This window comes from Thermobia domestica, chromosome 5 (assembly GCF_964235325.1).
Source record: "Thermobia domestica chromosome 5, izTheDome1.hap1.1, whole genome shotgun sequence".
Classification (NCBI taxonomy): Eukaryota; Metazoa; Arthropoda; class Insecta; order Zygentoma; family Lepismatidae; genus Thermobia; species Thermobia domestica.
The window spans coordinates 288,170,827-288,186,867 of record NC_137458.1 but is presented as its reverse complement, the minus strand read 5'-3'; the positions used below and the strand labels follow the sequence as shown (position 1 = coordinate 288,186,867).

Here is a 16,041-nt window from a genome sequence, read left to right as displayed (position 1 = left end):
GTTCTCCTTTGTCAGGTAGTGAATTATATACAATATTTACACAAACTACATATATACAGTATTTACACAAAGCTACTCAAGTCTCTGAACATATGCTATGCATCGCAAACACTTCTTGATGTTACCAGTATCCTGAAATTCCACAAGGATTTTATGCATTCTTTTGTCTAATAGTATTGCCGATTTCTTTCTTCTTTTTCCGCCAATTTTTAAATCCAAACGATCGTACAGAAAGTCGCTGTGCCGAGCTTCATCCTTGAGAACTCGGACTAACTCTGAGACATTTGGGTGTGCTTTGTTTGTAATAGAACGCAGTCTGTTGTGCCAGCCTTCGAGTGCGTTGTTCGTCCTGTACCTTGTGTTATGGCAGTTCCAAATCTCTGTAGTAAAAGTCGAGCTCTCCAACCACTGGACGTCGAAATAATCATAAAATAGTTGCAATTTACTGTTGCATGGTGTGTCTTCTTGAATACACAGCCAACCATCAACGACTTTATCTATTGGCAAGTGTGCCAAAGCAGCACACATTCTAATGCATAACCTAACCTCATCAACGTTTGTGTATTCTTGTATATACAAGTTCAGGACAGGAGGAATAAAAATGGAAGTGTTATTTTGGGCTAGCATCTACGAAAATTTCCCCCACTAAAAATTTGCTGGGATAAATGAAATTAAATAATGCACAAATCTGCAAAATAATTACAGGAATTCTGATGTAATTTACATATATTTCATATATAATTAATGGATAAACTAGTGGTTAGCAGTATCTCTAATATTACATAGCTTAATAATTATAGATGCTCGTATACTGACAGATTTGATTTCTTTATATCGAGGCAGGGTAGTAAATATTATGAAATGAAAAATGTGGCAACGTTGCTGCTCGTTATCAATAGATCTTACCTCTTCTCCTGCACGCGTCCGCAATTGGGACTAACAAGTCTGGTTGCATCGTAATCGAGGCATGGAAATTCCAAACAACACCTGTGCGTCCGCAACTGGGAATGATTTTAACAGATAAGAGCAGCGTCCGCAACTGAGACGTCCGCAACTGGCACGGATTCGGACGTCCCCACCAGGAATCGAACCCGAATCTCCCACGACAAAGGCGCGAATACTAACTAATGGCTTAGCCACGAGAGAGCTCAGTAACATTAAAGAAAAAACCAAGGTTTATGTGTAGTTAAAGTTTAATTAATCCCATATTACCCCACTCTACCCTACTCATCCAAGCCGGACAGCGATGGACAACAATGTAGAGCACTTTAAGAGTTCTCTATTCTCTTATCTTCTTTAAGATGCGTTTGAAGAGGTGAACCCTTATTTCTTCTTTCTTACTGTCTTTCTCGTTCATGTCTGTGTTGGTGCCTGTAGGACTGAAGGACTAGATATGATTCAGAAAGAAAAAGAAGACTCCATCCTTGATATATATATATATATATATATATATATATATATATATATATATATATATATATATATATATATATATATATATATATATATATATATATGAAAAAACTACGGCATAACTGTCAGAGACAACCGTCCACGACATCATTTGTTACAAAACTTGTGTGTAGAACTACACCTCTGCAAGAACGGCTTACAGCATCACATTAAGAAGTCAACGAAGGATCGTTTTTCTTGGTTTTTTCCTTGTGTTTTTCACAGATTAAGAGATGGGACAGGGAAGGGGAAGGAGAACCAAAGCTTGAAACGATTCAATTTTCTTTTTTTCATTCTATACTCCATCCATAATGTCCCCCTTTTTCTTCCTTCTTGTAGCCATCTTTCAAAATTGCCATGCCATGGCTTTCTCGCTTAAACTTCCACTTTCTTTTTTCCCCCTTTTTTTATTTTTTGTCTTCAACGTGGGTGGAGATACAAGGTCGAATCTAGTTAATGAATGGGTTTCAGTATCTGGCGCATTAATTTCATGTCCAGATGTTAAACCCATTGATTCTGAGGATGGATAGTACCCAACAAACTCTTGTTGTAGGATTCTATCTGATATTATTGAGTAACTTTATGAGTACTTACTTCTATAATACACTCACTGTAAATCAGGGTTTCTCAACCTGGGGGTCGCGAAGATTAACGTAAGAAATAAATACAATTAGAACTGGAAAATATTTTTAGAACCGGAACACCGGAAAATATTTTTAAATATTATTTTGAATTTGGTTCTCATAGGTTAATTTTTATTTTTATACATACTATTAAGAACAACAACAAAAGAAGATCTACTAAACATTTTCAACAGATGCAGAGTTGATTAAAAATAAATTTAAATGAAAAGGGTACGATATGAAATTAATGAAAACTGCATATTGAAATACCAGAAAAAATACAAATGCAATAAAACCTGCATATTTAAATACCTAGGTACAATTAAAATTGAAAGCTAACTGAGCATGGTGTGATTTCACTAGTTCGGCAATGTTCGGTTCAATCTTCGTGACGCACATTATCAAGCCATTTTCAAGTACCAAGCGATTTCTTGTCTTTGTTTTAATGCTTACTAATGGAAGAAAAGCCATTCCGGCTAATGGTATTCATGTTGAAACAGTATGACAGATCGGATTCGATATTTGTAATATCAATGCACTGACCAAATTTGTTTTTAATCCATTCTCTTTTAGGGAAGCTACTGTATCCACAATATGCAAGAAATGGATTCTAATATTAGATTTATAGAAATAGATGGATATCGTAAGATATTAAAAATCCTACACAAGCTTATTAGAAAGCAGAAATTATAAGGGGGTCGCCGGCAAGAGGATGTGATAAAATGAGAGTCACGATAGGAAGTACATTGAGAACTACTGATGTAGAAAAAACTATAATTTCAATTCACGACTGGTACACGGTTACTTAAAATTGGTTGACATAATGAATATATGCATGCATATTATTGGGTGCATGGTTGGTCAGTGATAGAATATTCACCTCTGGTGCTAGGGATCCTCGGGGTTCGATTCCAGACTATGTGTCTTTATGGTACAAAATATCATCATGATTTTTCTCGGGGTTGTGCGGTTTCCTCCCACGGTCTCATTCCACCAATTCTTTCATAATCATTCATTTTAACTAATCATCTGGCTCCTTTAGGTAAAAGAGCACGAGGTTGGAACATAAAATGGGAAATTTAATTATATGTGTAGAATAATTGTTGAAAACACACAAGAACAGAATCATCTTGATGCAATTTATGACACACTTACTTTAGGAATCTTATGCGAGTGGTAGAAATACTGTTTAGATTACCAGACATTCAAAAATTTTGAAAATGTTGTCACTTATTCCAAGCCCTTGATTTCTTCTTTGATGAAATACTGTTCACTTATATGGTCCTGGCATCTCTTTAAGCTATACAATGTGTCGCAACTTCTTTTGAAGTATTGTTCGTCACAGAGTTCCAGAGCTAGATCAAATAAAGACTATCATGAGATCACAGAATATCACATTATGCGGAAGCCGTCGAATCTATTATCTATCCATTCCTTTTTGTGTAAAATCTAAATAAGAATAGGTTAGGTGTGGATAAGTTAAATGCCGGTATCTCAGGCAATATAGCAGTATATTTAATTTTGATATTGTTCCAAGTGGATTGATATTACCTGTTACAGTTATCATATAATCAAAGCTGTGTGCGTTAGGAGGGTGAGAGAGTATCACTGTCTCATTTACGTTTAGACCTCTGTGTCCTGTCAAGCCTCATTTTATCCTCCCACCCCAATATCAACAGCCTAATTTTCACATTGTTCCTCGTGATTAATTTTTCTCTAACTAAAGTCAAATGAAAAGCAAAAATGAAAATTATAAATTGTTTTCAAGAAATTTAAGAAAAAAAAAGCCTAATTCTTGAATAGACTAATTTTTAGACATACATATACTGTATATATAGCAAGAAAAGGAGAAAAGTAACGAAATTCTTTGGCGATATTGCATGAACATTTGATCTGTGTCTCGTCATAGGCACCCATGACAGTGAACAACTATTCATTGGTCTTTGTAAGAGCGCCGTTGGCTTCAAAGTTATAGTATAACACAATGATATATCTCTTTTGTAGATTAACTAGGTTGATTCTGTTTTGATCTCCTCAACCCCCCACCCGCTAAACTCAACAATCTTATTTTTGGAGATCACCGGATGTTCTCGGTGAAACTAATTTATTCATAGCTAGCGGCGTCACGTGACTCCTGTCTTTAGATTAAGCTATTCATCTACACACATATATATATATATCTATATATTGTACATGCATGTGAAAGGGTCTCGCAAAAGAGCAGGATTATGATGACAAAGAACAAACATGTCTCATTATTATAGCATCTGCCTTACAGCAGGCTAAATATCTCTATAAAGTAATATGCACATATCCCTACAAGTAAGTAGGCCAGTAAATTCAATCATTGTATATCACATACTTGCTGCATGTTTTCCAGCATTCTTTTGTAAGACTATTCATGGCAGTAACAAATTATAATTTAAAATAAAGTTAAGTTTTAAGCTTTGGTCAGTGTCTCTTTTGTTAAAGCATTCTTTTATGCAGGTACGTAAGTTCTATAGATACAGTACATCATAGTAAAACAAATGTTTTATTAAGCTATACTTAATTTGCTAAAGACCCTTAGAACTAGTAGTTATCGATTTACAGATAAGATACAGTAGATGTTTTCCTGTAAATTTAATTCAACAATGATAATGATGTACAACTAATATTATTTATTTCAACAATGTTGACGAATAAAACAACATCATTTTCTTGCCATACTCTCCCGTATAAAAGCTGCAACCATGATTTTTTTAAAAATCAATTTCAGAAGACTGCATTATATAAGCTATAAAAGTAACCAAGGAAGTTCGGTCGCTTTTTTACCCACTACCTTCGAACATCGATATGTCACCTAAGACGTATCTAGAAGACAAAAAATAGTCCCCATCAGTATCGACGACCCTCTGCCAACGTTCTGGAAGGCCATGAATTCCATCGCGGTAGAATGTGGTGGGCCGTAAAGCGAACAAGGTACCAAGGGCTTTTTGCACCTCTACTAGGGATTTGAACTGGCGTACTCTAAGGTGATTGTCCAAGGAATAAAACAGGTGATAATCGGACCGTGCATTGTCTGTGGAGTATGGCGGATGCAATAGTGTTTCCCATCCAAGGCATAGAATAATGTCCGGGTCATTATAACCACGTAGGGCTTACCGTTGTCCTGTAACAGGAGGACTCTTTTGCGATTCAGAAGTGCTGACTCCAGAGTTTTGAGTTTTTCTTGAACACGGCTCAACTGTTGACAGTACATAGTTGCATTGATGCTCTGCCCAGCTGGTAGCAGTTCCTGATACACGAGGCTGCGAACAGTTTACCAAACACACAGGAGGACCTTCTTCTGCTGTAGTAGTGGTTTCGGCTGTCTTGGAACCAGATCATGGAATGCTAACCAATGATGGCGGCGCCGTATAGCTAGGGATGTTCACGAGACGAGTCGAGACAGGATATTCCTGACAAAATTCGAGTCGAGACACGGCTCTTCCAATAGAGAAATATACATTTTTCGAGTCGAGACATCACTTTTACAGCACATTTTCGAGACGAGACAGCCACAAATCTTGTTTCGTGGGCATCCCTACGTATAGCTTCATACAGCACCCACTTCTTATCACACGTCAACATCGTGTCCAGAAATGGCTCTTTCCTCAGACGAGACAGCAAAGAAACAGGTGTATGCTCGCGTTGCCTCTTGGCACAAAGTCAAATCATGTGGGATCCATCCAAACAACTTCTATTGCTTCCCAAGTTGATGGAGGTGCTACCGAACGGTTTCTCCACTTACACTGAATCGTTGTTCCAGTTCCTCACATTTATGGCCACTGTTCGTCTCAGTTGCTAATCTTCATTTTGTACATGTGTTGGTCTTCCGGCATGTGGTGCTTCTTCAAGTGTTTCGTCACCGTCCTTAAACTTGTTAAACCACCACTGAACTGTCCGCGTAGTCACGTCACCCTCACCAAAGACCTGCCATATCTTATGCTTCGCTGCAGCGGCGTTTAACCTCAGTTTGAACTCGTATAGCATACACACCCTTATGACGCTCTGTGGTTCCATGTTCACTCTGTCCTTACGCACGATTACGGTGTAACTGAACTGGCACAACCAGGTAGTACGTTGGATATACCCGCACTAACAACTGACCGAGCTGGGGGCCGCGGTGGCTCAGTGATAGAGCGTTCACCTGTGGTGCTTGGGGTTCCGGGTTCGATCCCAGCCCCCGCCAAGTGAACTTTGTGGTGGACAAACACCGTGTGCGTGGGTTTCCTCGGAGTTTATCCGTTTCCTCCCACTTTCTTCATTCCACAATTTCATTCATTACTCATCATCACCGTCTCCTTTAGAGTAACCGGCATAATCGTGGGGCGTAAAACTAAAAAAAAAAATATTTCATTTCATTTCAACCGACCGAGCTCCGAGAAAACGCACGCACACGATGTTTGTCCATCACAAAGCTCCTTTGACGCGAGCTGGGATCAAACTGGAGCTCCACACAACATAGATATGTTTTTTACTACTGAGCCATTGCAGATCCAAATTGAAGTTTAAACAAAGTATCGTAGTTAATATTTTGTTCGACGTCCTTTTCTTTAAAAATACCCACAACCGAAATAATTACACCTACTTAATTGAATGACAAACCAACAATGTTGCCACACACACACACAACTCGAAACTCGAACGCAAGATAAGAATCGTCCGTTTTATCCTCGGAAGGATCGTACATTATATATATATATATATATTTTTTTTAATATAGAAAGGCTTTACTTTTTAAACATATTCCTTTTTTCATTATATCCAGGCATGTTTATTATGTTGCTTTGAAATTATAGACAATGCAACTTAATGTTCGAAGTATACAAAAAAAAAAAAAAAAAAAGTTTTATTATTTAGCGATGGTACCAAACTATCTCATGTGGGTCCAGTATATTTCACAATGACTGGTTTAAACACATGTGCATATGTTGTTGAAATAATTTTATTTCATTTTTTAAAAAAAAATCATTAGGTCTTACATTTATTTTACTGGACGATTGAAAGATGAAGTCAGCACTCAAAGCGAACCACTCTAATGGATTGTGATGAGTTGTTAGTGAGTAGTCATTGGGAGATAGAAAACATGAGAAAAGCATTAAAAAATGAAGATATAAAATTAGAGCACGACTATACATAATGCGTACGGTCAAGGAGTCGGACCGTATACCGTACGTGACCAAATTACCGTATTTGTAGGATCAAGACCGTGTGTTTGGCAACGCTGCGAGACCTTGCTAGTATTCCTCGAAAAAACTTTTTTCTGAAGGAAGAAAACGAAGTTTAGTTTTTCTTACGGCTTATTTACCTGGGAAATCATGGGCTTTTTCAACTTCAATGAGGTAATAACGACAAGTTCCACCTTGTTTTCTCGTTATAACATAAAAGACCATTTAAGTCTACGACTGGTTCTACTTTCTGTTTTTTTTTTTTTTTTTTTTTTTTAATGTGAAATTTAATAAGCAATGGTAATCGATGATTTGATAGGAAAGAAAAAAAGGCTAATATGTGGACGCAATGGATTGTCTACTTCGAACAAATTTTTCGTAGAGCTTTTAGAGTAATGTTCTACTACAAAAACGAAGTTTTAGAAAAAAATTAATGACATTAGCAAAAATACTGAATGTTTAGTAGTTATACTTATTGGAGCAACATTATAACTTAGAATTTGTGCAAAACTAAAACTTCATTTGAAACTTCACTTCTTTTAAATTAAAGACATCTTTTATGATTATAGTTACGGACAGAAAGTGTAGATATCTAAATATAAAAATGATTTTTTTTCAGAATTACGTCCCACGTTATGCCGTGTAGGGTAGAGGAGACGCAGACAGTAATGATGAGAAATGAAGGACATGGTGTAATGAAGAAAGTGAAAGGGACAGGGGAAAAACCCGAGAAAATCCACGTACACAGTGTTTGTCCACCACAAAATCCACTTGCTGCTAACTGGAATCAAACCAGGGACTCTACCCACAAGAGGTGAATGCTCTATCACTGAGCCAACACGGTCCCCTATTGAAATTCGAGAAGGGAGAAGATAAAAAACGGTTTATTCAAGTTCCCTATTTCAAACATATCAATTTTTTTGATTTGATTTGATTTTGAGTTTAGCGTTCTGTTCAGCAGCGAGGCTATATAAGACATATATCTATAAGACGTATATCTACAGTTTAACGTGGGATCCGAACCACATGAGCTCTCGCCGGGAATCGAACATCAAATATACTGACAAAATACAAAGAAAGAATGAATTATGTAAGTAATGAAATTCTATTACCGTTAAACTAAAAAAAAATAAAAAAATGTGCTTTTATTGTTTTAGTTCTGTAAACTAAATTTATATTAGGTTCTAGTTTTCGAAAAGGAGAATGAGAAGTGCGTTTACCAAAACATATGTTTCTGCTTCATAGATTATAATAGTTTATTTTCGTCTAGTCTGTCAGTTTTAATTTAGACAACTTATACAACGCACATGACAAGATGTATAACTGTCAGAAACCTGAAACGGTAGTTAGGCAATCAACATGGTTCCTTTGTGACATTTTGAATTGCGTCTCTTACACTTGCTGATCACTAACGGAAAGTCGATTCGAAAACCAATGAAGGTAGCCAGATCTGGACTGTACATCGGATTCGTAAGTACTGAATACTGTAAAGGCACTTTAAAAAAATGTAGAATCCATTACAGTAAAACAAAAGGGGTCCACTTGAATAACAAAATAATAAAACGACGAAAACGTGAAATTTTGTGTATTTATTTTCGAGGTTGGCTTTTTATAGAAAGAAAAAGCCCATTCTAAAACAGGAAACTTTTTAAGTGCATCTCGGCAGAAAACATAATCCAAACATTAGAAATGACTAAACACAAGATTTTTATGCAAATGCATATTGTATTTCCTTATATGTACTTTTGTTATATTTGGTAGATGTTTCTAATAACAATAATACAGCTCAAATTTGATATTTTATAGTGCATATAAATTCATATTAGAAACGGTAATGCATATATTGGTACTTAAGAGCATAGTCTATAAGTTTTTATTTCAGACAAATACTTACAGCATCCACATCCAATAAGTTTTAGTTTGTATTTCCAATGCATTAAAATGGCTATGGAATAGGATGGCTTTTTGTGTGGGAGGATGGGAGATTGCCTAGTTTATGGAGGACGAACATTGTTAGCAAGCGACCAGCAGAGCAAAGACACATACAATTGACGAGACATTAAAAGAAATCTAATAATGATAAAGACTCATTTTAATATCGTGTAGACATCAATCCAAATACAAGAGACGCGAGGAATGCTGCTCACTAGTCAGTGAACTGAACACTTAGCTCTAGTTGATGAAGTTTAGCTCGAGCTACAGACAGTTCCTGGTAAATTCAGGCGTTCTGTGGAAAAGAAATTGATGGAAATGTTTGTCAGAAACTCCGAGTACAAAACAATTGAATCAATGAAAAAATATGTTCATGGGTAAGATTAATATAGATACTAAACTTATTCCTCTCTATAAATATTGTCCAGTAACGTCTATTGATGTTAAGAGGTCATTTTCTGGGTAAAATTGTCACAAACTGACACCTAAAATGTAGAGAAGCATCACGTGATATACGGTAAGGCTAATTACGGGAAGGAGTAAATCCTTAAACATGCAAACTTTCTTTACTGTAGAAAAGTGTGTCTCGAATTATTTCGTGGAAAGTAAATGCAGTATAAAATACAATTGTGAATAAAACCTAGAGATCGTGTTCTCATATCAATGTTTTCATTTTAATCTCATAAACTCTGTGTTTTAAACATTAGGAGTATATAAATTGTAAATTCCATAAAAATAAATTCTAACAAGAAGTCCCTGAACGGTGAAGTACACTATCGATGTTATATTCACTTACAAAAGTTTGTCACAATTTTGCTGCATGTTTGAAAATGTTGTCTTGTCTTGTATTGTTACTGTATTCTTTAACACTCGCCCAACGGAGATCGGGTCATTTTTGACTCGTAAATATTTTATTTTAACGTTTTTCCTATTTCTTCTTCCTTTTTCCGGTCATCGGCCTAGGTATGCTTCTTTTAATTTACGTACCATGCAGTAACACTTCTATTAGCCTAGCAATCTTTATTTGTCAACCATAGATAAACAATTCTTTGTCTGGGTCTTGAATGATCCGGTCTTCGCTGTTTACGTGAAGGATATTTTATTCGTCTTGTCTACCTCACACCGTCCAATTTGTTGTCATTTTACTCGCTCTGCGTAATCACTTCTACTCTTTGCTCATTCCCTTAGCATGCTCCAACATGCGCATGTTTGAGGTGGCAAAAATTCCCATAAAATGAGAAATTCATATCAGTGGCGGGAATACGGGATATTTTCTTCCAAATATTAAGGATATGAGATAAGTTTCTTCAAAATATGTAAAAATGGAAACGAATGGTAGTATACATGCATGTCTGGGTGTGTTTGTATGCGTTATGCATTTGCGAAAAATATTGAATCATATTGGAAAATTTGAAAAATTTTCTACATACGGGAAATTTCCCTTCATGAACTGGTAACACTGTCTATCAGAGTAAATATCAAACATTTTAGTCCAATTTCACTCATGCAGACGAAGAATGTAAATAAACTGTGCTCGTCTGTTCTTTGTGCGGTAATAATATACCAGCAAAAGTTTTTGAAAACTTCAGATGAGATATTTCGTGAACTGATTAGACAGCAAGAAGAAAGTGCTGAAGCTATCATAGTCTGGATTCTCGCTGCTCCCCTCCCCAGTTTTTACCTTCTAGATCCGCCACTGAAGACCAATATGCTCATCATTAACATCAAGCTTTAAATTAATTGACAATCTAGTAATAATACTATATTCCCTTTTAAAAAATAAGAATTAAAATATTGATGGGTCAAAAATGACCCTATGTTCGTCGGATACTTTATTTCTAGTATCTTCGCTGTGCGAGTGTTAACATATTTAACAGAATAGTTGTATGCATATTTAATGAATTTTTAAGTGCCTAAAAATCCTGTGTCTAGTAATGATACATGCGTGAAGGAAGTACTGATTTGTGTTGTTTTGTTGCCAGTCATATGCGACAAAACAGAACCTCTAGTAATGAAAGACAATATCTCTCTGCTATCTCGGAATCCTCCATATGTAATTCGACTCAATTTTTTAAGTAAGAACAGGATATTATACTACATCTTTTAAATCTTGATTCCACTCAAAAGGAACATTCTGAAGTCGATTTTGCAATATTTTTGACAGGTTAAAATCAATGTTATATGATACCAAATAACTTGTTACTTCGTCTAAAGTGATGGAACGAATCACCGGGTTACCTTTGTCACTTGTGTCACTCTTTCTGACCGAGTTTTCTGGGTTTTGGCCTCTTTTCTCAGACTCGGTTTGATCCAGTTACGCAGCTACTCAGAAAAGATCTAATCCGGTGAGTCGGTCATACATCACGAACTCTACATTATTATTCCGTAATTATTGGATGGGTTAATGATATCCTTTTCTCAAGCTTTCATGTTCGATTCCCAATGTGACGTTACTTCTAAATCACAATTTGTAATTTGTACAAGTTGCGTTTCTGTCTTTTCAGATGGGCCTTGAGGTTTGAACGATAGAATCCGGCGACAAAAGACAAAGGAATAAAGATAGCTGGCAGCTGTATTCTCAGGCGTTTGAAATCTGGAACTTTTTCTTCAACTGGGTACGCCAGAATGTGCCTCTACACTCAAAGCAGCAACACAAAGAAACAGTAAGAGACGAAGAACGAAGGGAGCGAGGCGAAAGAAACGTGTAAGGAAGTGTTGCCACTACACGGCTGATTATTATCCTCTCCAAAACTATTGCAGCTGAATTTAGAAGTGTTTCCATGTGTGGATAGCGTCGTACTAATGGTTTGATTAACATTTGATGTTAACTTACTTTTGAGAAACAACTGTAATCGTTTCCATTCTTCAAGTTTAGCTTTAGTACTCTTAAATCTTATTTAAACTACTCGCTGAGAAAAACAAGTTTATTGCAAAAATTATTAACATGTAACAGTTTCAACTATCCACTTGGTTTAATCAGACCCTATCTTGATTGTTGTTATATTTAAATGATATATTTCGAACCTTACTTTTCAAAAGTGCTGGTGATAGTACAGCACAAACTTCCATTGGTGAAATCAATTTTATATATCTTCTTTATTGCTTGTTCCGTATTTACAAAATTAAATATTTCAATTTAACGTTTCACGATTATGCCCTTTAGACTAAGAGAGACGATGATTAATGCAAATGACGATGAAAGAATTGGTGGAATGAGAATGTAGAAGCAAATGGGAATAACCTAAGAAAACCCATAGACACAACGCTGTCCACTACAAACTTAACACGTTCGCTGCGGTAGTGTAAAACTGAGTTTGGATCTCAGTGCTATACGAGTCACCATGTGCCTCGTTAAAGGATGTTGTCCGTCGGTGCGTTACATGTCAGCAGTGACTCGTGCACAGATCTTACTTTGAGCTTCTCTCCACAGATGACGACACAGAATTTTAAATTCACACTTCAGCAATCTGTTGACAGAATCTGAAGCTACATGACACCAAAACAGGACGCGTCGCCGGTGACTCGTGTAGCACGTGGATGCTAGTAATGTTAAAAATCTGTAAAAACGAAAATACACAAACTCACAGAGGTAATACAATGCATAAAACGGCACCGCATAGAAGCGAAATATCACACGAGCTCCCGGTGACTCGTAAGGCAGCTGGTGTAACGCAGCGAACGAGTTAATTTGACCGGGGATTGAACCAGGGGACCCCATGCATCAGAGGTAAGCGCTCTACCACTGAACCATCGTGCCCTTAGCATTTCGGAAAGAATATCAATGTATTTATACTAAATAGGCACAGAAAATCTAGAAACGGAAGCACAATATTCCAATATAAATTACTCTAAAGTATATAAGCAGGAGGTTTCTGAAAGAAAACAGTAATTTCAAATAAGACTAATAAAATGGTATGAGTGTGCTTAGAAAGTGTAACCAATTGTTTCTTTTAATACTTCTCTCTCTTACTCTCTCTCTCTCTCTCTCTACAGAGACGTATGCAGGAGTGGGTCCTGGGGGTCCGGAATCCCGAAATTTCGACTTTTGTGTAAATTTAGCCTAATTTGAGGGGCAATTTTAGGAATTTCAATATAAAATACCCTTATATTGAGTTTGGACCTCACCCGAAATCAATTCCTGCGTACGCTACTGTATATATATATATAGAATACCTTATATATAATTGTGCTTTAAAGCCAAAGAGTAGTACTATTTGGACTAGTTTACACTTATAGTCCGCGCTTAGAAAGTCTTGCCACGCTGGCCCCTTTAAGAATGCAATGTAACCATATATTTATGTGCGCACGGCGGAATAAGTATTACTTACTCCATGTCTATAAAAGATGCATACATAAATGAAAACGAGTTCCTTCTCGTTTGCAACTTTGCATCACGAAGAAATGAGTCGCGTGAGAGATACTACAACTACTACGAACGTATCTCGTAAGTGAGAAAGTTAGCGACAGGGTGAAATATATGGGTATATATATATATATAGCATTTATATATATATAGCATGTAATAGTTTACTTTCCACGTACTTACAAGCGATTGTTAAACATGTAGAACCTAAGTAAACAACGTTTTATCAGTGTATACACATATACATAAACGTATGTATGGTGTTAGGCATGTGCACATATCTGATATGGACGCGAATATGAATATATGCATGTCTATAACATGTTGATGAATAAGCCATGACATATCGGAACTGTGATAAAAAGAAAAGTGACAACACAAAAATGAACCTTATTGGCACATGGTATTCGAAATGGTCCCCAAGGATAACAGAGTTTTGTGTAAGAGAATATCACAGCACAGGTGAAGGTGTAAGTGCTGTTGAAATTCAAAAATCCAAATTTTTCGAATATTAGTTATTCGAACGGTTATTCGGATAACGATAGATTATTCAAACAATTGTTCGAATAACGAATAATATTCGAATAGTTGTTCAAATATTGATAACGGATACTCAGATATTTGAATATTCAAATAACAACAAAAATAATTCGAACAATTAATCAAATAACGAATAATATTCTAATAACTGTTCGAATATTGATAACTAATACACATATATTAAAATATTCAAGTAACAACAAAAATATTCAAATGATTGTTTGAATAAGGAATGATAATTCGAATGACGAATAATATTCGTATAATTGTTTGTATATTGATAACGGATACTCAGATATTCGAATATTAAAATAATAAAAATTATTGGACTAATTGTTTGAGAAACGAATAACTGTTTGAATTAAAAAGAAAACCCTGGGTAAAGATGATGGCGTGTGCTCTAAGAGAATGAAAAATGGTGAGGCTAAGTAGAAGACGAACAGATGCAAGGCAGACAGACAAGACTATATTAGTGGTGGGCACAAAAACCGATTTTTCGGTTTTTAGAAAAACCGAAACCGGTTATTGAAAATAAAAAACTTCAGTTTTCACCGAAACCGGTTATCGGTTTTCTCCAAAACCGTTTCGGTTTTTCACCGGATCCGGTTTCGGTTTTCTTCGAAACCGGTTCCGTTTGTTTCCAAAATTTGTTCTATTTCTGACCAGAATAATGTTTCGTTTTTCTCCGGGAACCGAATCTGTTTCCACAGAAATAGATTTATGTACCTTCTAAAAGTTTTCAACGAAACCAGTTTCGATGAAAACCGAACCGGTTTTGGAGAAAACCGAAATGTTGGTTTGTCGGGTTTCAGTTTTTCTAGAAACCGGTTTCTGGTTTTTATAAAAACCGGTTTTTCCCATCTCTAGAATATATACAAAGAGATAGCAACACTGCAGGCCTCTCATTTGCTAACAATGTTTACATGGATCTCGGATCGTTGCCTTCAAATCCCATCTATAACTATTGGGTTGACTGGTATCACTCTTGGGAGACATGCTTCTAGACAGTACCCTGCAGAAAGTTGTTGCAAGACATCAGATATGGACTTCTGGGAGGCTAATCGAAAGACGTGGGAAGTTATTATGATCCTCATGCTATCCATCTACCACGAGAATAAACAATTCACTTATTCTCCGGTAGATTCCCTGGCCCTGCCACAAAATTACAACTTGTTCACATACATTTCTAACACATCGGGCGACAAGACATTTGGATCACCCTGTATATCTTATATATTTCTTCAGTTGCCTTCTACAGTCTATATGTATAATCGATATATGATAGACTAAAATAATCATATTCAGGTTGCTGATATTTTTCAGTTAATGGGCATTAGAATGACAACTCTTAATTCAATAATTTCTGAATAATGTTTCGTGATTTCACAGTTAACTGCCCCTTGTCTCTTAACCACACGGAGAGGGAAAGGAGCTTACAGGTAACCTGAACTTGACAAAATATAGTGGTGTCAGGCAAACAAAAAACATTCAAAGCGCACTCGTTGATTCTGCTAACATGGTACCCGTGAACCAATAACTGCGCGATCACTGCCAACGCTTGCTTCCCTAGGTCATTCTGTCCGCTCCTTTTCTCATTATGTTTATCTTGCTGTTCTCAGATTGTAAAAGCATGCTCCTACGTCAAACGTTGGCCTGTTAGAAGTGACTTGTTTAATCTTTTATTTGTACGTTATCAACGCATTATAATAACGGAATACTCACTTTCTCTCAGAGTAACGAACAATATCGCGGGCAAGAGACGATATTACAAAAGTATTTGATAGTTTATAACTGTAGTTATCCAGAATTTTTTAAAATCACTTTCCAAATAGCTAGTGTAAATATCCAACCAAAATAACAAAAATTAAATAGTAAAGGGATATTATCTAACTTGAAAGTGTAGCATGCATACACGTTAAAACAACTCCTTTTTATGGCA

The 16,041-nt window shown here is 36.2% G+C and overlaps 2 protein-coding genes across 3 annotated transcripts in view; both read right to left on the bottom strand.

The window, feature by feature from the left end:
* LOC145686678 (NACHT domain- and WD repeat-containing protein 1) overlaps positions 1-16,041 on the bottom strand; it is a 1,466,154-nt gene that overhangs the window by 1,411,504 nt on the left and 38,609 nt on the right. The window lies entirely within an intron of this gene.
* Positions 73-528, bottom strand: LOC145685584 (uncharacterized). Its single transcript, XM_081757971.1, has one exon. It carries the CDS (start codon positions 526-528, stop codon positions 73-75), a length of 456 nt encoding a protein of 151 aa, XP_081614097.1.